Source organism: Callionymus lyra, chromosome 1, assembly GCF_982586985.1.
Source record: "Callionymus lyra chromosome 1, fCalLyr1.hap1.1, whole genome shotgun sequence".
NCBI lineage: Eukaryota > Metazoa > Chordata > Actinopteri > Syngnathiformes > Callionymidae > Callionymus > Callionymus lyra.
In genome coordinates this window covers 11,316,254-11,340,269 of record NC_141818.1, presented here as the reverse complement: position 1 = coordinate 11,340,269, position 24,016 = coordinate 11,316,254, and the positions used below count along the sequence as shown (strand labels likewise).

The 24,016-nt window shown below is 40.9% G+C and overlaps 3 protein-coding genes and 1 non-coding gene across 4 annotated transcripts in view; 3 read left to right on the top strand and 1 right to left on the bottom strand.

The window, feature by feature from the left end:
- Positions 1-12,521, top strand: part of sgsm1a (small G protein signaling modulator 1a) — a 28,674-nt gene extending 16,153 nt beyond the window's left edge. Inside the window, exons 9-25 of the mRNA XM_087793224.1 lie at positions 249-373; positions 1,811-1,878; positions 1,947-2,110; positions 2,540-2,675; positions 3,247-3,376; positions 3,724-3,788; positions 4,834-4,979; positions 5,356-5,484; positions 6,434-6,616; positions 8,573-8,638; positions 8,712-9,419; positions 9,483-9,607; positions 10,407-10,489; positions 10,593-10,702; positions 10,768-10,864; positions 12,097-12,264; positions 12,352-12,521. Of these exons, the coding sequence (XP_087649350.1) occupies positions 249-373; positions 1,811-1,878; positions 1,947-2,110; positions 2,540-2,675; positions 3,247-3,376; positions 3,724-3,788; positions 4,834-4,979; positions 5,356-5,484; positions 6,434-6,616; positions 8,573-8,638; positions 8,712-9,419; positions 9,483-9,607; positions 10,407-10,489; positions 10,593-10,702; positions 10,768-10,864; positions 12,097-12,264; positions 12,352-12,440 (2,592 nt within the window). The 3' untranslated portion in view covers positions 12,441-12,521. The remainder of the gene's footprint in view (positions 1-248; positions 374-1,810; positions 1,879-1,946; positions 2,111-2,539; positions 2,676-3,246; positions 3,377-3,723; positions 3,789-4,833; positions 4,980-5,355; positions 5,485-6,433; positions 6,617-8,572; positions 8,639-8,711; positions 9,420-9,482; positions 9,608-10,406; positions 10,490-10,592; positions 10,703-10,767; positions 10,865-12,096; positions 12,265-12,351) is intronic.
- Positions 12,522-16,542: 4,021 nt separating this feature from the next.
- trnak-uuu (transfer RNA lysine (anticodon UUU)) lies at positions 16,543-16,615 on the bottom strand. The gene has a single exon. It is a non-coding gene; the product is annotated as a tRNA-Lys (tRNA).
- A 443-nt stretch (positions 16,616-17,058) lies between these two features.
- On the top strand, positions 17,059-20,548 carry gatc (glutamyl-tRNA amidotransferase subunit C). Its single transcript, XM_087793202.1, has 5 exons — positions 17,059-17,313; positions 17,390-17,440; positions 18,187-18,356; positions 19,374-19,477; positions 20,370-20,548. Exons 1-5 carry the CDS (start codon positions 17,149-17,151, stop codon positions 20,423-20,425), a joined length of 546 nt encoding a protein of 181 aa, XP_087649328.1. The 5' UTR covers positions 17,059-17,148; the 3' UTR covers positions 20,426-20,548.
- Positions 20,549-20,633: 85 nt separating this feature from the next.
- Positions 20,634-21,362, top strand: LOC148087954 (polyubiquitin-like). Its single transcript, XM_087793213.1, has 2 exons — positions 20,634-20,735; positions 20,793-21,362. The coding sequence occupies exon 2, from the start codon at positions 20,793-20,795 to the stop codon at positions 21,267-21,269; it is 477 nt and encodes a 158-aa protein (XP_087649339.1). The 5' UTR covers positions 20,634-20,735; the 3' UTR covers positions 21,270-21,362.
- The last annotated feature ends 2,654 nt before the right edge of the window (positions 21,363-24,016 follow it).

Sequence of the window (24,016 nt, the reverse complement as noted above, 5' to 3'; positions counted from 1 at the left end):
TAATAAACCTTGAATATACATTAGGCAGCACTAATGAGGAATGACTCAGTTTTGAAGTTTTGTTTTCTGTTGTTCATGTCATTGGTCACGTTTTTCTCCTTGTTTATTGACTTTTCTTTATATTTAAAGTCATATATTTATCTTTCATCCTCTCAAATCAATGAAACTGATATGTTCAGAGTATGGTGATCTGTCCACGTGAGCGATCTCCGTCTTCAGTTACAACCAGTTGTCGTCTCTACCATCAGAGGGACGACATGGAGGCCATCCCGGGCTACCTCTCTCTGCACCAGGCCGCTGACATCATGAAGTTGAAGTGGACCCCAAACCAGCTGATGAACGGCTCGGTTGGCGACTTGGAATATGAACACAGGTATGAAAGATTACTAGATTAAAACACGATTTGAATTTGTCTTCTAGACATTTAACTTGGCTGTTGATGGAACGCTGTGAATAATGCAGCGTGTTTATGTGACGCTCGGGGCGCCTGCTGATCTTCTGATGCTTATTTTCTGCCCAGCAGACGCCTCTGGTGCTTATTGACTCTGCAACATCTTCTTCTAATGAGATGATCCTGGTGTTGTGTGTGTGTTTCTTGTGACACGTGTGAGCCACTATTGACCAACACTTGCCTCTACCTCTGATTCCTTTTGACTTTTAAACTCACATTTCTTATGTTTACCGTCTAGATTTCCTTAATTTATCTCGCGACTTTGTTCTTCCCCAGACCTAGACTCAAGAATGTGGTCCCTTGTGTGATTGTGTTTGACAAGAGCATCTCTGTGTCATCATGTATGACTCATTAAGAAGATCTGCTCACAATTCCAGGAAGGAATTCTCAGTTCTTTTAAAATCTATGCATCAGTCAGGTCATGTATTGATCATGTGTGGGATGCATTGAACCTACCATGAGCACAGGAGGATAATATTATTTCTATCTATCATGTTTCCCCGTGTTGAAGCGGAGAGGACAGCGATGCTGCTCCGGCTACGATCAATAATCTGACTCATTCTGTGAAGATGCAACCACAGTAAAACCAGATGCTTTACGAGGACATTCAGATTTTATTAGGCACCCCTCGGCTGTCCCAGTTTTTATTTTGGATACGTAGTAATTTCAGAAAGCATCGGTGTGACTCTAGTGTCCAAGAATGTTTGTGTAAACTGCTTTATTGTCTGCATTATATTCACAGGCTGAACCTCAGGCGAAAAAAGTCAAATTTAAAAACCATAAGCGCATTAAAAATGCATCTCAGAATGATGCTGAATCAGCAGGTTTATCTGCACCATATGGTCCCATAACAGAGTTTGTGTTTCACTCATTTACAGGCTTCATTTGTTAGTAAACTCCACTTAAACAAGCGTCTGGACATGTCAGGATTGACAGGTTAACTTTAGAGATAATCCACATTTTTTTCTAAATTAAAACGGCTTTCATAAAAATCATGAATCCAACATAAAGACAAGTAGGGGTCCCTGGAGACCACTTGTATTTATCACATACAACATAAACGTTCAGAAGATGTAAAAAAAAATGTTGTATACTTGGTTATGAGTAAATGTTGATTATTTAAATATTTTCAAACTATTAACAGGCTTGCATAAATACTGTGAATAAAAATACATAATTAAATGGTATGACATTGATTCTCTGTGTTAAAAATATTGACACAAAAAAAGATAATAAGGATAAGGCAAATAAATGAGTAATTCAAGATGCATTATAAACTTCTTCATCCTGAAAAAAAGATGTGGAAAAATGAGAAAAGGAGAACAAAACAGAGTTGCTGACAGGTCTGTCCGTCTCCAGCGTGTACTGGGATTACGCCATGACCATCCCTCTGGAAGAAATCGTCTACCTCCACTGTCACCAGCAGAGTGAGTCCCTCCATCTTGCCTGTCGACCCGGTGACAAACATTCAGTCGTTGCAATTTGTCTGCTGCAGTCGACAGCGGGGGCACGGTGGTGTTGGTCAGCAAGGATGGAATACAGCGACCTCCCCTGCGCTTCCCCAGAGGAGGCCACCTGCTCCAGTTCCTCTCCTGCCTGGAGAATGGCCTCCTTCCACACGGCCAGCTGGACCCTCCGCTTTGGTCCCAGAGGGGGAAGGTCAGTTACACAATTGATTGAATCCCCAAGAGCAGGTGTGATACGAGAGTGTCTCAGAAACTGCAGCAAACTATTGTAATGGATCTTTGTTTGAGTCAAACTGAAGACAAATATTGAATATATATTTATTTATAAGAGGAACTAGTGGGTGACTAATTATTAGACGAATTGAAAATTACATTTTACTTTGAGTCACATTAATGTACTGATGTAATGTGAAAAAAAAAAGATGTAACGCAGGCGATAAAACAATAAAAATGAAATTTTAAAACAGGGAAGAGAGAGACGTTTTTGAAGGATGTGAAGCAACCGTTAAGAGTGATGTCCTTGGCAGAGGAGAGCTTTGTCTACACAGCCACCAGTTCCATGTAGACCACCCACACTTCCTATTAATACATCCCAGCTCACTGTGTTGTCATCTTCTCTCAGGGGAAAGTGTTTCCTAAACTCAAGAAGAGGATTCCTCAGGGATCCGGATCCTTGGACTCGGTCTCCGACAAAGAGGAGGATGAAGCCACGGACTATGTCTTCCGCATCCTCTTCCCAAATAGCCAGTCAGAGTTCGGTGAGAGACTCTTATCCACACTTTTAAATGGAAGAGAAAAACAAAGTTTTTTTTCATCTTGAAACATCTGTCAGAACATTAGCTGCTGCTGTTATAGATGTTACGAACATGGGTCTCTGGTACAAATAGGTTTTAATGTTTGCCTTGTACCATATTTTTAAATCATATATATATATATATATATATACTTTTTTTTAACAGTTTCCACTTAATTTATCTCCTGATTCCTGTTTATTTATTACTCTGTTTCCATCTATATGTATTTGTTATTTCACCTTTTATTTATTTTCATTCAGTTACTATAATATGTATTTAAAAACAAAAGCTTATTTATTTTACAATTGTTATTAAAACAATTAAATAAACAAATAAGACGTTTTTATTTATTACGATGTATATTTAACAATAATTTCCACGTCTTTTTTTATCATTTGATTTTTTTTTAAATCAGTTTCCTTGTTTCTTTATTGATTGACTTTATTTCTTTTATGATTTATTATTTTTCCCTGCATTTATTTCCCAAGAACATATGCTGCCAAACTGCTCTAACAGTGATGTGTGTGTGTCTCAGTGACTCCCCCAGACCTGATGGATCAGGGGGTTACGATGTGGCACCCCACTCTCAGGAAGTCCTCGTGTTCATCCTGTTCCCAGGGAAGCTTCTCTGAAGGTCTCGGCCCAAAGTTGTGTAACCACGAAAGGTGAGCAGCGTGACTCCGTCTGTGTTTTCTATGCACTGCTTCATTTGGCTAGTGCTACTCCGGATATGTTTGTAGATGCTTTTTTTGTTATTGTGAATTCAAGCGCTGAAATTATCTCGATTTGCATCTGGACTCGACAACTCTGGTGAAGTCACGACGGAGCGATTAAACCGAATAAGCCAGAGACGCATCACGGCCGCTCGCACAGGAAAATGAGACGACAGGCGAGCAGACATCGACGCAATTTCGTTTTAATGGCGTCGTTTTGGCAGCACGGACTCATTAGCATGACAATGTGATTAGCAAAGTCTCGTTAGAAAACCTCATCTCCGTCTCGTGTCTTGCAGGACGCCGCTGAAGATGCTCTGCGACAACATGAAGTATCAGATCATCTCTCGAGCTTTCTATGGATGTACGTGCACCTTTTTATTCCACCTGCCAAATATAATCGGAGTGAAATCTATAGAAATAAGTAAATATAATTTATTTCATTGAACCTCCCTGGCTTTCATAAATACATATGCAGTGGTGGAGGTCGTTCATCTTGACCGAGAGACAACACAAGGGATACCACTAACACATTTGTTTTCGGGGCCTTCGGGTCATCTTGAACCTTATACAAGGGTTAACTTTTATTATAGTTACTTAAAAAGCCAAAATGACCCAATGAAATGACATTAGAGAGAAACTTTAGGGGAAATATGAACAAGGAAAAATGGGAAAAAGGAATTATGAATTAAATTTAAAAAAATTTAACTATGCTATGGTTATAATTGTCATTTGATTGCTTATTAGTTAATAGTTTTTTCCTAAGTTATCCAATTAATTCATAAATTAACTCTGGATTTTATACAAAAGTATATATTTTTATGATTATTATTACTAAAAAAAAATGAATTTCATTAGATTTTTATTATCCAATACATAGCTTTTAAACATTATTTGACACTTTTTTTTAATCTTGATGTTTCACGACTGCTGAGGGATTAAATGTCCAGACAAGTGGTTAATGGAGGTTATCTAGGCGGTAAAAAATATGATTTTAACTGAACTGTAAGATAACATTTAAAGCTATAAATGGAGAGACTGTGGTTATTAAAATGTTTGCATAACTCTTTGTATTTTCTTTAGGTTAAATAAGTTATTCGTGTTTAATGTCTACAATTTAAAATTATTAATATGAATATAAAGTGAATTTATTTATATTTATTACAAAACAACAAGCCATTTTGTCTAAAAAACAGGAAAACAAAAAAATTCTTGTTTAAGTAAGTGATGAGAATAACATGTTGTTTTGATCAATTAACATGCTGTAGCCGTTTGTTTTAAATAAATAAATAAACTTTGGCAAATGTGTATATTTCTCATGCTGGATTTGAAGAACAAGCTTCGAGTGAATCAGTCGCTAGAAAACCAACACAAAACTGTTTAAAAGTCTAAAAGCATTTCTCCACCAGGGTTGGCCTACTGCCGTCACCTGTCCACCGTGCGCACTCACCTGTCTGCCCTCGTCAATCACACCATCGTGGCGCCTGATGCTCCCAGCGACGCGTTCAAGGGACTCACGGCCGACGTGTGGCAGACGTTTCTGCAGGACTGCACAGTAAGTGCATTTATTCCACGGTCGTGCGGCTCGTGGTGTTAGTTCTGCAACAGTGGAGCTGAAAGATGATTAGTATCAGAAGCAGTGCAGCTTTATCATCCACTCTCACTGTGCTGCTGCCTTCACACACACGTTTTATTTAATCCTAGTTTTAGCACACACGGTTGTTCCCCCTTATTTTCATCCCTTTCATTTTTTTAATCGAGGAATTAACGTCGAATGAAAGAGGCTTTTGCGACGTGGGATTAAACTAATTTCCTGAAGCTACATGAAAAGGACGAGTGTTACAAAGACTGCTGTGACGCTGCTTTGTGCTTCTGAGCGGTTGCCGTGGCGATCACCTCCCGAGTCCAAATGAACCTGTTTGTGTTACCAGTCCTACCAGGAGCAGGAGCTGCTCCGGCTGGTGTATTTCGGCGGAGTGGAGCCCTCGCTGCGCAAGGAAGTGTGGCCCTTCCTGCTGGGTCACTACCAGTTCAGCATGTCTGAGGCGGCGAGGAAAGAGGTGTGTTTGCCTGTCACTCTTTATTTAATACACTCTTATTTAATACACTCTTTATTTAATACACTCTTAATTTAATACACTCTTTATTTATTACACTCTTAATTTAATAACTCTTTATTTATTACACTCTTTATTTAATACACTCTTTATTTATTACACTCTTTATTTAATACACTCTTTATTTATTACACTCTTTATTTAATAACCCTTTTTTTAATACAATCTTTATTTAATACACTCTTTATTTATAACACTCTTTATTTAATACACTCTTTATTTATTACACTCTTTATTTAATAACCCTTTTTTTAATACACTCTTTATTTAATACACTCTTTTTGTATTACACTCTTAATTTAATACACTCTTTATTTAACGCGAGTCAGACTTAAGGTCCGGGGGCCAAATCTGGCCCACAATGTCATTTTATGTGGTCTTCTCATGAAAGGATATCAGTGGCATCAGAATATTGATGGTGGTTGAGTTTAACCAACTGTTTTTTTTAAAGCATTGCATTGTTTTTTTAATTGAGTTCAACAATTTTATATTAGCCAGTTAAATTATTTTTTTTTTATTTCACTAAATGAATACTTTTTTATGCTTAGCCTTTTAAACTCAATATAAAAAAGTTGGTATAATATTACCACCATAAAGTGTCAAAAGAGCTACTTTTTCAAGCTCTCAGCCAATCATAGGACACGCAGGTGATCACGTGACGCGGTAGAAGCCATTTTATAATGAATTCAGGAGGCTATGAATGAAAATAAATAAAAAAAGATGTAGAATTTAGGAAAATGTATTATTAATTCGAATATTAATCTATATTTATAAAAATCTACACACTGCACAGCTGGGTGGTCGCTAAAATTATTGAAAATTATAAAATATTTTGGTCTCTTGTATAATTAGAGTTTGCTCCTGGGCAATGATTGACCTTCGACCCCCTCAGGTGGACCGGCAGGTCCGGGAGTCGTACCAGCAGACCATGAGTGAGTGGCAGGGCTGCGAGGAGATCATCCGCCAGCGCGAGAAGGAGCATCACGCCGTGGCTCTCGCTAAATGCTCGTTCGCCGCCAGCATGGACAGTTGCAGCCAAAAGATGGTCCATCATGACTCCACCGTCAGCAACGAGGTGACGTCTGCACACAAACTGTGACGCATCCGTGTGCAACACTGTTCACAAGTACAATTAACAATTAGAAGAACATAAGCAGTGACTCATTTCAGTGGAATTTCATTTCCTTTCTTGGCATTTTGTCTCATCTCTCACCTGTGCTCACCACACTCGCACAAATTTTATCCGATTTGAACCATTCACACTTTTTAGATTTCGTTCCCGAAAAGCAGCCTAAGTTCTAGCTTTCTTTTATCTCTTCAACTCCTTCCACTTTGACCTTCAGGTACATTCATCTTCACCTAGAAACTTATTCTACTTAAAAAACACTTTTGTGTACTTACTACTACTAATCCTACTACTACTCCTACTCCCACTACTACTTATTATTTTACTTCTACTACTAATTATACTAATTATTATACTACTTGTTCTACTTCAACTAGTTCTACTACTAATTATACTACTTAAACTACTAATTATACTACTACTTCTAATTCTACTACTTATTTTACTCCCATTACTACTTTTACTACTACTTCTACTAATTATTCTACTACTTTTACTACTTCATCTACTTCTACTAATTCTACTACTTCAACTACTAATTTTACTACTTGTTCTACTCCCACTACTTCTTCTTCTAATTATTCCACTTCTACTATTTCTTCTCCTACTAAATGTATACCTTCGTATACTCCCACTTCTAATACTTCTAATACTAATTCTACTACTTGTACTACTACTTTTTCTTATATTTCTTCTACTCCAACTACTGCTACTTCTTCTACTTCTAATACTAATTCTTGTACTTGTACTACTACTTCTTATTCTTCTTCTACTCCCACTACTGCTACTTCTTCTACTTCTAATACTAATTCTTGTACTTGTACTACTACTACTTATTCTTCTTCTACTCCCACTACTGCTACTTCTTCTACTTCTAATACTAAGTCTACTACTTGTACTACTACTTTTTCTTATTCTTCTTCTACTCCCACTACTGCTACTTCTTCTACTTCTAATACTAATTATTGTACTTGTACTACTACTTCTTATTCTTCTTCTACTCCCACTACTGCTACTTCTTCTAATACTAATTCTTGTACTTGTACTACTTCTTCTTCTTCTATTCCCTCTACTACTACTTATTCTACTTCTACTACTAATTATTCTAAATCTACTACTTCTTGTAGCATTACAGTTTACAGATTCTGCAGATCCAGCATTCACACTGAATTTCTGCAAATGTTCTAGTAGTGTTTAATTATTCAAGCAGCAGACAAAGTTAATGCAACCATAAAACAGTGAACTCCTATGAAGCCTTTCTACTCACTGCTCGGCTGATTAGTCCCTAAAGTGTTGTTTTTGTATTCTTCGTCTATATGGCCATGTCAAAAGTGGTCGACAGCGGTAATTGGTTGGCTGGGCGGCAAAGAATTACGGCAGGTTTTCAGGTTTTCACTGTTACTGAGAGGGTTTTTGAGAGACACCTCATAAGCAATGTCGAGGTGAAGGTTCAAATAAGTGGTGTTCAATTAAAGAACTGAAAAATGGTCAGTACTTTGCAGGGTTATTACAGAACACAACCATCACAAAAAAACTATGGACTGTTGTCGCCCCGAAAGTAAACCTGGCTGAACATGTTAACACGGTAAAAGACCGTTACTGGGTTCTAAGACCAATACAAATATAGAACATACAAAAATATGATCCCGTTTTTGAGAAAAAAAACGTTTTAAAAAACAATTTCATTTTAAGGACCATTCCAGGCACAGATCAAGGCATTGATTTTAAAAGCGACCAACTGGAGTTTAATGAGACCATCTTTTACTTCCACTTGAACTTGTACCAGTGCAGCATCAAGAGTCTGAAGTTTTGGCTGCATAATGTTTTTGGCAGGAGTTCATAATGTTTTGGCAGAGTGTGTTATTGCAGACGTGATGCTTAATTCCACGACTGTGTGTTCTTCAGTCCTCCCAGAGCTCCGACAGGCCCAGTCTGGCTCAGCTGCAGAGCGACTCCAGCAGCAGCACGCAGGTATCAACCTTGATTCTGTGTGGTCAGTTCACGATCTAGTCCGGTCCAGCCTGCTTCCCGCTCGTTCCTCCAGGTGTTCGAGTCGGTGGAGGAGGTGGACCAGATAGAGACGGAGGCCAAGAGCGAGGAGGTCAAGCAGGTGCCGAAGGTGGCGAACGGTGCCGCTCAGAACGGCGTCAGCTCCCCGGACTCCGGACACCCTTCCTCCCGGAACTTCTCCGTCACCTCCGGGCTGTCGGACGGCTCGCTCAGCACAGAAGACGCCGCCGCCGCCGACGCCACCGCCAGACCAGCCGCTCTCCCCGCCACGAGCAAACCTCCTCAGGAAGCTGAGAAACCGGAGCGGAAAGTGGATCTGAAATCGGCCAGTGATCCAAAAGTTGGTGAAGAAACCGTAGCGGGAATCGAACCAGAGACCACGTGTGGAACAGGAGAGGAGGGAGTTGCCGATGTAGCGGCGGGCGTGCAGGAGGCCGGGCTGAAGGCCCCGGAGGAGGTGCTGGTCACATCCAGGCCTGACGTGCTGCAGAAGAACGGCTCGGCTCCTGCGGACGCCAGAACAGAATGTTCTCCTCAGAAGGACGAGGTCACCACCGAGTCCGACGAGTCTCCCTCCGCTATAGAGATGGAGGACATCCCCGGAGCCAAGGTCTCCATGGTGCCCTGGAGCAGGAAGGGACCTGCCTCCTCAGAGGCCCCTCACAGTCCAGAAGGTTCTCCCTTGTCCGAGGAGCCGGAGATGGAGAGCGAGGCGGCGTGTCAGGCTGGGAGCAGCTTCTCTGTAGGACCTTCTTCTCTCCTGACATTTTCCAGCAGCGTCCATGAGCATGTGTTTGTGTTGCAGCAAGAGCTTCTGGACTTGTACACCTTGAACCTGCATCGCATCGATAAAGACGTCCAGCGCTGCGACAGGAACTACTGGTACTTCACTCCTGCCAACCTGGAGAAGCTGCGCAACATCATGTGCAGGTGAGCTCGATGGAGAGCCGTGAGACCTTAAAACCTTTGTGTTAGCTCTGGGTCAAGGTGACCCGAGGACCTAGAGATAACACAAGGGTTAAACAGACCAGATCTAGGGAAGTACGTCAGTGCCATTAAAATATTGACGTTTTAACTTTTGATTTTATTATTGAATATTGTTGTTTTTTTTAGTTCATATAATGCTTGTAATAATGAATGAGTGAATTTGTTTTATTTGAAAAAAAATCAAAGGATTGATATTTGTTTTTATTAGAAAATTTAATATTTTCAACCTTAAGTTTTTTGTTTTCTTTACACAGAGTTGTATGTATTATAATAACAATAAATCGAAAACACATGAATTAATATTTTATTTATATGGCACTTCTTCACCAACATGTTTACGTTGAATCGAGAAAATGCATTTTTAAATCAATGGGATTAAAATATCAAACTGTGTATAAAAAAAACATTTTATTCATTATTTGAAAAAAAATGTAGCCTTTTAAATTCAATCTTAACTTGTCGTTACTATTGTACCAACAGTTTTATATTGAATTTAAAAGGCTACGGGTTAAAGAATATTGCATTTCGAATGTTTATTTATGAATTATTTGAATTAATATATCAGACTGTATGTGTAAAATAAAAATGTATTTTGAAATTGTTTTAATTTAATTATTAAACAAACAGATTATACTTTTAAATATACACATTATTAAATTCATTTTTCTTTTTAAATAACATTTGAAATGATTCTGATGACACTGATCTACTGCCAAGTTGATCTCCTGGTGCGTCTCTGCAGCTACATCTGGAAGAACCTGGACGTGGGCTACGTCCAGGGCATGTGCGACCTCCTGGCCCCGCTGCTGGTTATTCTGGACGACGGTGAGTCGACAAACTCTTTCCGACACAAGTGGAGTATTTTTATGAGCGGCGGTTGAGTAGAAGACTCCCACTCACTGTCTGGCTCTTCCGCTGGTTCCTCCAGAGGCTCTGGCCTTCAGCTGCTTCACGCAGCTCATGAAGAGGATGAACCAGAACTTCCCACACGGAGGAGCCATGGACACGCACTTCGCCAACATGCGCTCTCTGATCCAGGTGAGACGCCGTCACGCGAGCGGAGTCAGAGTTTATTCTCGGAGATGTTCCTGCTCTCTGTGCAGATCCTGGACTCTGAGATGTTTGAGCTGATGCACCAGAACGGAGACTACACTCACTTCTACTTCTGCTACCGCTGGTTCCTGCTGGACTTCAAGAGAGGTGACCACTTCAACTGGAGTTGCTCATTGTGGTCAGACCAGAAGATTCATGTAGAACAAATTGTGGTTTTCAAAAATACATTTACATTTCAAGTTCAGTTTAACGTTTTACAGAGATGATCAAGAACTTTGGGAAATTATCCGTAGGTATGAGAGCGTGTGTGAATGGTTGTCTGTCTTGACAGGCTGGTTATTGTCCCTGCCTCTCGCCCTATGATACTGGGATAGGCTACAGTCTCCCCGTGACCCCGACCCCGACCCCGGGATAAAGCGGTAGACAATGAATGAATGAATGAGTTGTATAAATTGAATAAATATTAAGGGACGCGATTAATTGCGATTAATTAATTTTTGTTATAATTAGTTGGGGAAGGGGTTTAATGGCATAGTTTTTTAAAGTTGTATATATATATGAAAAAATTGAATTGTAATGTTTTCAAAGTGAATAACTATTAAGGAACTCAAATTATGGGATTAATTGCGATTAATTAATTTAATGGTTCAGATAATGAACAATTTCTGTGTAACATTTACCTCGTATGGACAAAACATAAGGGCCTCGAATTATGCGATTAATTGCGATTATTTAATTGTGGTCTAAATAAGTTGGAGAGGGGGTTTAATGGTATAGTTTTTTATATGAGAAACGATTGCAGTAACGTTTATAAAGTGAATAAATATGGATTAAATATTCTGAGATGAATTGTGATTTATTCATTACCACCATTTTCTGTTTAATGTAAGTAAGTAAGTCATTTTTATTTATATAGTGCTTTTCCAGACCAGGGTCACAAAGCGCTTAAACAATCAAAACAATATGCAATAAAGGACTTCTCATCATTTTTAATCTCTGTTCTCACATTGAAATACCAGAGAAAACTGCAGTGTCATGTTCTCCATGTGAAGAAAAAACATTTGAGCGTCAAATTACAGGATTTTACGAGTTGAACTATCTCTACTAACAGACAGATAATTTCACCAAATGAACAATTTACTGATGACGTAACAAAGACTTGAAAATGTCGCTCACGTCATGACGGCAGCTCTTCTGCTGGAGCAGCTAAACATAGACCAGATTCACCTGCACAAGCACCCAAATTCACAGGAACTTCTGGATCATTTGTGCGATCAAAGACATTTAAAGCGGCATCTGGAGGCTCATGCATGGTGGCAGCCATGAGTTCACTGAGTGGGAGTGAGGCTAGTACGGAACTCGTGCGTCTTGTGTTTCAGAGTTGGTGTACGACGACGTCTTTTCCGTGTGGGAAACCATCTGGGCGGCCAAGTTCGCCTCCTCCAGCCATTTTGTCCTCTTCATCGCTCTGGCTCTGGTGGAGATCTACAGGGACATCATCCTGGAGAACAACATGGACTTCACCGACATCATCAAGTTCTTCAACGGTGAGCCCAGAACCCAGAGAACCCTTGAGAATTTTTTTTATTTTTTTTATTCTCGCGCCTCAACTTTGTCGCCCGGTGTCTCCGCAGAAATGGCCGAACATCACAACATCAACCAGATTCTGACGCTGGCTCGAGATCTGGTGTGCAAAGTGCAGATCCTGATAGAAAACAAGTGATGTCGACGCCTTCTTTTTCTTCCAAGTCACATGTCTGTAGCAGCACACACACACACACACACACACACACACACACACACACACACACACACACATTCTGCGACCACTCTTGCTGCTATGAGCCTTACTGAGTGTAGCCCCTCTGCCGTCTGTGTCGTCCACGGATACGAGAAAACGTCACGTCGTCACAGGAAAAGTGTCTTAAATGTCTTTACAAACCTCCCAAAGTGTCCATCTTGATCAGAGTGCACTTAATATTTTAACATTTGCAACCGATAGAAAGAGATACATCCCAACTATATTTGTGAGGAAAAGTTTGTTGTTACACTATTTTACTAGTTAAGATATATCTATATCCCGCTGATAATATCGTGATTTGTAGTACGAATACAAGCAGAAAAGTTTAGAATCTATTTCAGTATTTGCTCCGTGGTTTACTATCGACAGTGTTGTTGTCGTCCTCAAGCTGCCTGGTCCGTTTGTTTTCGTGCGTGACTGTGTTGTGTCGATTGTGTTGCGATTGTTGAAGTCCGACAGAAGAATGAAGATCCGTGGAGGAGCCGACCGTCTGGAGTCGAGCTTCGGACGACGATACTCGCTCGGAAAGACTTTCAGAGTTTCAGTTTAAAGCAAGAAAATCATTCTTTGTCACTTCATTTTTACGCCATTTTTTAGACAAACATTTGCTTCAGCTGTTTTTTAGAATGAGACTAAGAGTTTGCGACCCCCTCAGGCATTACAGACAAAATCGTCTGTATGCTGGTGTGAAGTGAAAAACCAAACATCTATGTTACTGATGTTAATCTGGTTTATAAAGAGTTGATTAAAACTTTTTTTTTAAGCATGACGAAATTCTTTAAGCTGTGTTCAGGACCCTAAACCAGACCCAAAGATTTTTCTTCTTATCAGTTTAATTGTGTCAGGGAAAATAGAATAGGAAATAGATAGAACTTTATTGATCCCTCAGGGGGAAAGAAGGAGAAAATAGTGTTAGCAAATTTAGTTTTTAAGAAAAGTACAGCAGGAAGAAAAGCAAAAATAATGACGTGGATCGTTTATAATGGTTGGTTTAGTAAAGAAATAATTTCCAGTTTTTAAGGCAATTTAAAATGTGCAATTTGGTTCTGGAAAGTTGATTTTTCTTTTTTTTTGTTTAAAGAAGGTTTTGCTTTTGATTGTCTCTTCGATTTTATTGTATTTATTTGCTAAAAAAACGTATTTATTATTTATTTATTTATACACGTGTTTATAATCGCAGAGCCTTTTTTTTCCTATGTCAGATTTCTTTTTGTCATCATCCAACCAGAGTTAAAAAATTCATTGTGAAACAATCAAATGAGATGAGTTGATATAAAATATATATATTAAATGGTATATGTGATGAAAACACGTGTCTTCCTTCTCTACGTTTGTGTTGTGACGTCACACTCTGAGCCCTGTGCATGCGTGACTATAATTTGATCTCATTTTTGTTTTATTTCTATCTCTAGCACCACCTACTGGGAAGATACAAATGTGTTGTAGCTGCGAATCAACATCAGTAACTAGACAAATTAACCTTTATATGCTATTATTAGAGATCGTTATTCGTAAAACTATTATGAACAATATACAAAAAAAATTTTTAAATTAAAATTCATGAAAACGTCGAAAGTATGTTGACATATTTTAAGCTAACTATAACATAATCACCAATTCTACTTCATATTGGTGCTCCGCCCTCTAAAAGCGTCGCTATTGGTTTACCCCGAGGCACGGCCTCGTCTCTGAGAAAGCTTAATGAACTCGCCACCCAGCAGGGGGCAGTCCAATTCCTATAAAGGCGGGAAACACCCGCCGCACTTCCTCCTTTACAACTCAGCGAGAAAGCTCCTGAAGCATCATGGCAGACGTAAGCATGAGCATCGACATAAGCTGGAAGCTCGGCGTCATGTGACGACAGCAGGCACTGTTATGTCCCTCCTGGGGCTCATTGCAGCAGCTCACATGGTAGTTCGGGCTTGCTGTATATGTGGCAGCTTCAGAGATGGTTTGGTCGTCTCAAGCTAGACCTCAAGCGGGAACAGGGTCGAAAAGTGCTCCGGAAAAAAGAGAACACCATGGAACTGACGCAACATGGCGCTTTTACGCGTGATTTTCTCACCATTCTGAGACCAGGCGAGAAGAGCTTTAGCCCCTTTCTGGTCCATCATCTGGAGAGGTGTGTGGCGGTCAGATCTCACAAGTGATGAGCAGGTCAGGACCGCCAGCGGAGCTTGAGAATGTACTGGACGTGGTGAGAGATGCGTTGCCGACGCGCGCGTGACCTGTTCTGAACTCACATCAGCTCCGGGTAAATTCTCCTGCCCATTCCTCCACATCTCGGGTTTTGTCAGCTCCGGTGACACTAAGGAGTGTTCGAGGAGCTGGGGAGACTTCCGGGGGGAAAAGGGTACATGCACGACACGCATCTGAGGTTTCTCATGCCCACTTGCGCGTTTCTCCCACAGAGCCGGATTTTATGTATGAGAGTGGGGGTTCTAGTGAATTCAGCTCGAGTACATGCTCTGTTGATTCAAGAGATGGAGAAGCAGCTTGTGTGATGCCCTTTCGTCAACGGCCCGCTCTGGGACAGTCACGGGGGCGGGCCGGATGACAACCTAAAGTTTGTCAGGGCTGCGGTTATAACATTATTCGGCTTGGAGTCGCCTGGCTTTACTTCATTCCAGATGGCAGAGGGAAGTAATCGTGCGGGGCTATGCACTCCAGTTGACCGCCAACCCCCGTGTTTTTCAGGGATTCTCTGGACACGCGTGGCGAAGCAGAAAAAATTATCCTGTCTAAGAAACAAGGTCTCTACTCTGCTGCAGAAGGAGGTGATAGAGCTGGTTCCTGCAGCAGAGATGATGACAGGGTTTTACTCCCGGTATTTCCTTATGCCAAAGAAGACCGGTGGTAGGAGGCCCATACTGGACCTCAGCTAGGCACAGGTGTAAGTCCAGGAGATTGGATGACATCTATCGACCTGACCGACGTGTACTTTCACATACCGATAGTCAAGAGACATCGAAAGTACTTGCGTTTCGCCCTCGTGAATCGTGTGTTTCAATACACTCGACTCCCGTTCGGCTACTCTCTGGCACCCAGGACCTTCACCAACTGTGTGGAGGCGGCACTGGAGCCATTAAGAGTGAGTGGGGTGAGGATCTTGACCTATCTGGATGACTGGTTGATCCTTGCCAGGTCAGAGGCAGAAAGTCACACACAGAAGGTGTTAAGCCATATTGCCACCCTGGGGTTCATGGTAAACCTCAGCAAGAGCGCTCTGACTCCAGTTCAACAGTTAGTTTACCTGGGGGTACTGTTGAACACGGAGGAAGGATACGCGCTCCTCCCGGACGTGCGCATCCAGCCCATTCTCCAACTGACAGCACTTGCTGGAAGCGACTGTGTTGTCAGTGGAAGCGGAAGGGTAGAAAAGTGCACCCTCCCGCTCGGGTTTTGCAGGACATCCAGTTTTGGAACTCTCTAGCCAACGTCAGACGGAGAGTTCCATTGGGTTGCGTCCTTCATTACACTCAGGTGTTCACAGACGCTACTCTGACAGGTTGGGGAGGCACCTCGGGTCAGGCCTATGCCAGCAGGGTCTGGTACAGACACATAAACTGGCTAGAGCTAAAGGCAATTTACGACGTCCTGCTTCACCTCTCTCCCCAACTGTCACGGTCCAACGTCCTAGTGCTATCCGACAGCTCCACCGCCGTGGCGTACGTAAATCGCAAAGGTGGAGTCAGATCCCCACCCAAGAAGATTTGGCTGTGGGCAGACCGTCACCTGCTTTCTCTCAGAGCTCAGCGGTCGCCCTGCTCGATGAGTTTTCAGTTGGAGAAAGTGCGCCGGGTGTTTCGCGCCTTTATAGGAAGTGGACAGCCCCATGCTGGGTGGCGAGTTCATTAAGCTTTCTCACAGATGAGGTGGTGCCTAGGGGTAAACCAATAGCGAAGGTGTTAGAAGGCTTCGCACCAATTCGTAGAACCTGAAATTATGATAGATAACTCAGGGGTTTCCATCTATTAACTTGGTAATTTTACACGGAATTCTAGAAATAAAAATAAAAAAGATCCGCCCGAACAGGGACTTGAACCCTGGACCCTCAGATTAAAAGTCTGATGCTCTACCGACTGAGCTATCCGGGCTCCGACGGCCATGCGACTCGAGTTCATTCAAGAAGACACAACTGTCTATCGTATTGATTTATTTAAATGTTAATGTATCAACAACGTCGTATAAATGTTGTTATTACTATTTCGCCAACTTTAAAGGTCCGATCTAGAAAAAGTTCGGTTTAAAATCTAAAAACAAATAGCACCAAGATGAATAACTGTCCAACAGCCACGACACGAGTTTTTTTATTTGCCCTTAAACGAACATAACAAAAATCACGAAGCCTTTGCCCTACTGTAATATATTGTAAATATAGAAAATAAAGGTTTGGCAATCTTTTAGAAAGCTGTTATGACCTAAATTTAAAAAAAGCCGAATAATGGTAGCAACGAAACAGCAAGATAGAGACAGATCATCATCTTGGCCAAGACGTCCTCGATTTGCCGGAAGCGCTTACAGCAGACCGGAAGTTTTCAACATGTACACGGGTTGACTTCAGCAGTGACTCAAATATGGCTTCAGTTTGTTTTGTTTAAAATACCGCTTGGATCGACTCGACGACAGCATGCTCGCTCATTTTACTGGTCGCCTAGGTCGTGGTGTGACGTCAAACGTCTACCGTCTTTCACGTCAAGCGTCATTAAAGGAGTGTTTGGTGCGGAGACGCTTCAGCAGCGTCAGTTCCACCAGGTCACCACACGAGGGCAGACCGCACCCGCACAACCCCAAGGCAAGTTTCTACCTCTCTTATAGTGAAGATTTGTTTTTTTTTTAATTGTTGTTGGTTACATATGGGTCTCTTTAAGGTGCCTGAAGCTGCAACGTGGGAACCGGTTCCTGAGAGCCAGCTGCCGCCGGTAAATACAGGAAATAGAATCATAAAATGGATGTTAAGATTTATGCCAAAGCTATTTAAAAAGTGCTCACAGGGAAAATTGCAGACTGGCGTAAGAATGTGTGACAAGCTGCCAAATTAAACACACACAATGGTGAAAAACATTTGCAAATAAAATCTAATGATACAACAAGTATCGTGACATGGGAAAGCGATATATTGTTATAATGATGTGATAATAATAATAATGTCTAAGACATTTTTATTTGTTCAGGCTTTTTCTTCATTTTCTGAAACTCCTGTCATTTTCTCAGTCTTATCTCTACCTTTAAAGTATATCTTTTATTGAGCTTTGTGACCCTGGTCTGGAAAAGCGCTCTATAAATACAAATGACGTACTTACTTATAATGTAGGAATCAGGATATATTTGTATAGTGCGTGAGTCTACAGACTACATGACTCTTGACAAACAATTTTGTTTTGTTTTGTAACCAAAATTTGTCCAAACATCACCTTTACAAGTTGCTGGAGTCGACTGTATCCTCTTGTGCTCAGTCATCGCCGGGATCTCGCAGGATTTCATCCTTCCTTTAGATGTTTGTTTTATTTTAAATAAAATATGATGAAAAAAATCGATACATTGAAAGTAACTGTGAATAACGCAAAAATAAAGGATCACAATATCAGAACCAGAAACTCGGCAACATGTATTTTTGTTGTGGGTCACAGCTCTGAGCTCACTTCCTGTCTCATCTATCATGCTACAGCCGACCCGAGTGCCTGCTGACCTGGTGGACAAGCTGGAGAGACTAGCCCTGGTGGATTTTCGCACCAAGCAGGGCGTGGATTGTTTGGAAAAGGCTATCAGATTTGTCGACCAGCTGCACGTCGTTGATACCACAGGCGTTGAACCCATGGACTCGGTCCTAGAAGACAGGTAATGAAAACGGACTGGAGTCACTGGCTTAACAACAACAAACTCATCTTATCCCTTTAACTGATGAACATATGACCCCCCAAGCCTGAGTTCATGTTGAATTTCTGGATGTTAAATAGTTCAAAATGTGATGTGAGTGAGCACTTTTAGACGGTGTAAATAAAGTTTAAATTGAAAAAAAATCTCTGATTAAACAAACACGGTTTTCAATTCGTACAATAACAAACTTTTACTCATGAACTTTTCTCTTTCAGTTTCAGTTCATGTTAAAAGTGCATTGAGTAAAGTTTTAAATTAGACTCACTGAAAATTATGAATAAAGAAAAACACTTAGAAAGTTGAAAACAATGGTCCGACTATATTGAAATAAGCACAAAGCTCTGATTATCAGATGATGCGTTAAGTTTTTATTTACTATAAACCTGAGGGTTTACAGTAATTTGCACGTCACGTCCTTGCAGCAGCTACAAGTTGGTAAAAGAAGTTCTAACCAGTTCTGCCCGGTTTATCCCTCTCCTCCGCTGGGACATGTGGGGATTTCCAAATGACATCATCCAAATGGAGTGACAATGTGGATCAACTGAGCCACACGCCTGTTGATAGTGGACATTTACAGCCTTTCATAGAGCTTATCAGTTTTCATGAAAAGAAACTGAAAACATCTGTTTGCATAAGATATAGTTTTCTGAACGAATGGTGGCTCTGAAGGAAAAATGACGACGACTATGCGAGCGCCATTTCCCTTTGGAGTCAATGTTGTTGCTTTCTGTGTTTAAAATCATCTCCAATTTGTGGTTGAAGTTTGTCCTTCAGGGACACTGTAGAAAGACCCAGAAGTTGACCTTTAAATGACAGTGATCACAAATGTTGTAGTGCCTTTTATTCAATGTTTTAACTGCTACAAACTGACTTGCTATTATGTCATTAGTTTAAAGAGTTAGTGGCTTCAGTTAGTAGCTCACCTGCCACACGAAGATCCACCTGATGCCATCCTTGTGTGTGTGTGTGTGTGTTCAGGAGTCTGTACCTGAGGGACGACACGGTCACTGACGGCGACCTCGCCGCACAACTGCTGCAGCTCTCCAAACAGACGGTCGAAGAATATTTTGTGGCTCCTCCAGGTGGGATTTTGTGATTCATTTACACACACACACGCACGCACGCACGCACGCACGCACGCACGCACGCACGCACGCACGCACGCACGCACGCACGCACGCACGCACGCACGCACGCACGCACGCACGCACGCACGCACGCACGCACACACACACACACACACACACACACACACACACACACACACACACACACACACACACACACACACACACACACACACACACACACACACACACACACACACACACACACAGCAAGACACACACACAGCAAGACACACAGCAAGACACACACACAGCAAGACACACAGCACGGAGACATTGATTCATCGTAACTTAACATTTTACCACCGACGGTCCAGAGATCCATCGCTCAAGTTTCTCCAGTCATGATCCAAAGTCTCTCTTCTCAGTAATTCCCTTAAAACGCCATTTATAAGTAGGAAATCAACTTCTGGCTTCCAAAATAAGAGCCTATATCAGATGTTATTACTTTTTCATTTATTTTTGTCATTATTTTGTGCCGTATCGTAATTCTTTATTAATGCCATTATTAGTGGAGGGATCCACTAATTTGGACATTTTTATGGTCAACAACCCATTTTATAGAATAGCCTATTACACATAAATACAAACACAATTCAGCTATTTACAATTCACAAACAAAAACAGACGAAACAAAACGACAGCAGTAACGCGGCGCCATCTTGTTGTTTTAAACTAATTTCGATCTAGATGTTCACCCACTTAACAGGTTTCAGATGATTTAAAATGGCAGGTTTAAGATGCAACGATAAGATGGATGGATAAAGTTTATCGCTGACATCCAGAAACATGTCTGAACATGTGTCATTACCCTCCACTGATGATCATGTATTCTTTATTTTGACAGGAAATATCCCGTTACCAAAGAGGGAAGAGATCGTCACCATGACGACAGCTCCATAACTGTGATGCTGAAGAATGTAGCAACAGAAATATGTACATACTGTAGATGTTAAAACTGTAAATATTACCAACAAAAGTTGTTTATAGTTGTCGGACTGCAATAATAAAAAAAATGTTTCCCTTTCCTTGTGACGTTGGATGTTTACTTTTGTGTTCTGAGAGAGAAGAGAAATAATTTCTGGAACTTTCTAAAGTCGGAGAATGGAAAACGAAACTTAAGAGAAGTGGGCGTATAATCATCTGCTATAAAAAAGGGCGAACAGATAGTTCAGTGTCAGACGGACTTTCTTCAGCCAATAACGCATCCAAGGTAAGAAGACACTTGTAAGTTACGTGTTGGACTTTTTTAAAAATTGTTTCTCTTCAGATGACAGTCATGGAAATCGTCATCGTTCAGTTGGACGGATCTTCTCACACTCTGTTCGTGGGTCCTCAGTCCACGGTCGCTGCTCTCAAGTCTCTCATCGAGTCCACACTGAACGTCCCTGTTCACCTCCAGAAGCTGGTGTTCGTGAACGGCATCAAGACTCCTCTCAGCGATGACTCAAAGCCTCTGAGCTTCTACGGTCTTGTCTCTGGGTCTCATGTGTCTCTGCTGGTGACGGAGAGGAACACCATCCAGGTCTTCCTGCGGAAGGAAAACGGAGAAACGAGTACCTACGAAGTGACCCCGGACGAGACCGTGGACACGTTCAAGGAGAAGGTCCACCGAAGAGAGAAGATCCCGGTCACACAGCAGTGTCTCACCCACAATAGTAAAGTGATGACTGAAGGAAAACTGTCGGATTACGGCGTCAAAGAGAAAAGCACCATTGACCTCAACCTGCGTCTACGAGGAGGATAAAATAATGCCCCCCCCCCCCCCCCATACACTTCTGTTTCCACTGTACTTGTTATTAATGTTTTATTTTCTCTATTTAATAAAGTTTTAATTCAACGCTGTCTGAGATATATTTGTAGCGGGAAAAACACCTGTCGCAGGCGCGCGCATTTTCTATTCTTATTATTTAAAAAAAAATTAATTAAAAATTGATCATACAATTATTTCATTCATTGTGCTGTAAACGTTTGGTTATTGTAATATTGATGTAGAAAAAAAAAAAGTGTGTACTTTTTGTATTCTCCCGAGTAGACACGCCCCCTTCTCATTCCCGGTGACGTCACCTGTACGTTCAGCAGCGAGTTAAACAACTGCGTCATTCCGTCTGAGCCCTTTTCTCTGTATCATGACGGACAGCTGGTCTGGACCTACATGATGAGTTGTTTTTTTCTTTGCTAACGATTTGGTTCTTTATCCAGGCATGTGCATAAAAGATGTCCTTCCTCTTTATTTACAGTGTATTTATTTACCTTGACTCTTTATGTTTAGTTTAGTTCGCCTCACAGATTAATTTATATCTTTGTTATTGTTAAGGATTTTCATTCAAACTCCACTTCAGTACAGCTTCAATCATTGCTTTATTTTCTTCAAAAAAAACAACGGCTGGAACACACAAGCGTTTATCAACTTTTCCCGGAGCAAGTTACACATCACATCCGGGATCGAACAATACACATCCTTAAAAATAAAAGTACTGTGCATAACACAATGAGTAAAGGCGCTTTCTTTTACATTGTTTAACACCCCCACTCATCTTTAACTTAATGGGTTTCCCGAGAACACTAAATTGTATGTACTTTTATGTACAAAACATATCTTTGACAAACCTTTTCAGTTTCAGTTTAGTTGCTGGTTTTGTCATTACATCCGCAAGCATTTGCTCAGTAGGACAATACTCCAGATGTATCATGCCAGTGTTTACAATCTCCCTGATGAAATGATACTTGATGTCTATGTGCTTACATCTTTGCCTGTTTACAGGGTTCTTGGCAAGTGCAATAGTACCTTGGTTGTCTTCGTACACTTTTGTTTGTGCATACTGGTACTTGTCCATTCCTTTAAGTAGCTGTTTCAAATATATACATTCCTGTATAGCTGATGCTAAGGCAATGTATTCTGCTTCACATGTAGAAAGTGCAACCGTTGGTTGTTTTCTTGATTTCCATGAAATTAGAGAGCTTCCTTCACATAAACTGACACAATAACCTGAGATACTGCGCCTGTCTGCTCTCTCTGATGCTCAGTCTGCATCACTGTACACTTTCAAACCTAGTTTACTTGTGTCATTTCTTTTGAAGCATAAACCTTGTTCTGCTGTACCTTTAAGGTACCTAAAGACATGTTTTACATTGCTCCAGTGTTCTTCAGTTGGATCATCAAAATGCTGTGAGAGTTTACTGACCACAAAATGTCTGGTCTAGTGCATATTGACAAATATATTAAACTTCCCACTGCCTCTCTGTACTTTCTTGAATTTGTCATTTTTTCAGCATTTTCTGAATAGTCAAGTTTTGGTTCACATGGGGTCTCTCTTGCCCTACAGTCTTCCATTTCAAATCTTTTCAGTATTTTGTTCACATATCTTTTCTGTGACATAACAACTTGGCCTTCTGTTTGCTCAAAGTCTATTCCCAGAAAATGTCTGAGTCTTCCCAGATCTTTCATTTTGAACTTGTCAGTTAGCATTGTTTTCACATTTGTTAATACACTTTCATTGCTAGCTGCTATTATCAAATCATCAACCCATACAATGAGGATTACCTTTTCATCATGTTTTTCTTTTGTATACACACAATGATCAGCAGGGTTCTGTGTGAAATCATTTCTGATCAAACATGCATGTAACATAGCATTCCAGTTTATTCCGGACTGCTTGAGACCATAAAGAGACTTATGCAGTTTACACACCAGTTTTTCACCTGTGTCTGACCATGTCTCGTAACCCTCTGGTTGCTCAATGTAAAGTTCAAAATCAATAAGTGCATGTAAATATGCTGTCTTAACGTCCATCTGATGCAGCAGCAGATTCTCCTGCGTTGCCTTCTGCATGATCACCCTCACACTGGTCATATCAGCAGTAGCTGAGAATGTCTCTTCGTAATCAGTTCCTTGTTTTTGACTGTAGCCTTTTGCTACGTATCTTGCTTTGTACTTTTCTGATCCATCAGTGTTACTCTTGAGTGCGTACACCCATCTGCCCCCCACTACTCGTTTGCCTGGTGGAAGATGGGTGAGGCTGAATGTTTCATTTTCCTCCAGTGACTGCATCTCCTCATTCATAGCATTGATCCACTGCCCTGAGTTGGTTGATGCAATGGCATCCTTGTAAGTCTGAGGAATGTCACACACTGCTCTGTAACAGAAGTCAATACATGTTTGTAGTTTGTCTACCTTTTCTTCCGTTTCAAAGTCCTGTAGGTAAGTTGGTTTCTTTCTTTCCCTCTTTGGGTTCCGCCTTGTTCTCTCAGCATCGTCTTCTTGCTGAGACACTTCAGTCTGTTTTGGAGCAGTCTCCGAAACATCACTTTCCTTATCATGACTTGATGCATTTTCTTTGTTTTCATCAACCATTTCTCCATTGTCATGACTTTTTGGCTGTACATCTCTATCACAATACTCAATGTGTGCTTCAGATGTTTGTGTCTCTTTTTCATTTGCTGTTTTGGTTGTGAATTTCACTAACCTGTGCTTTTGGACTTTTTCTGTGTCTG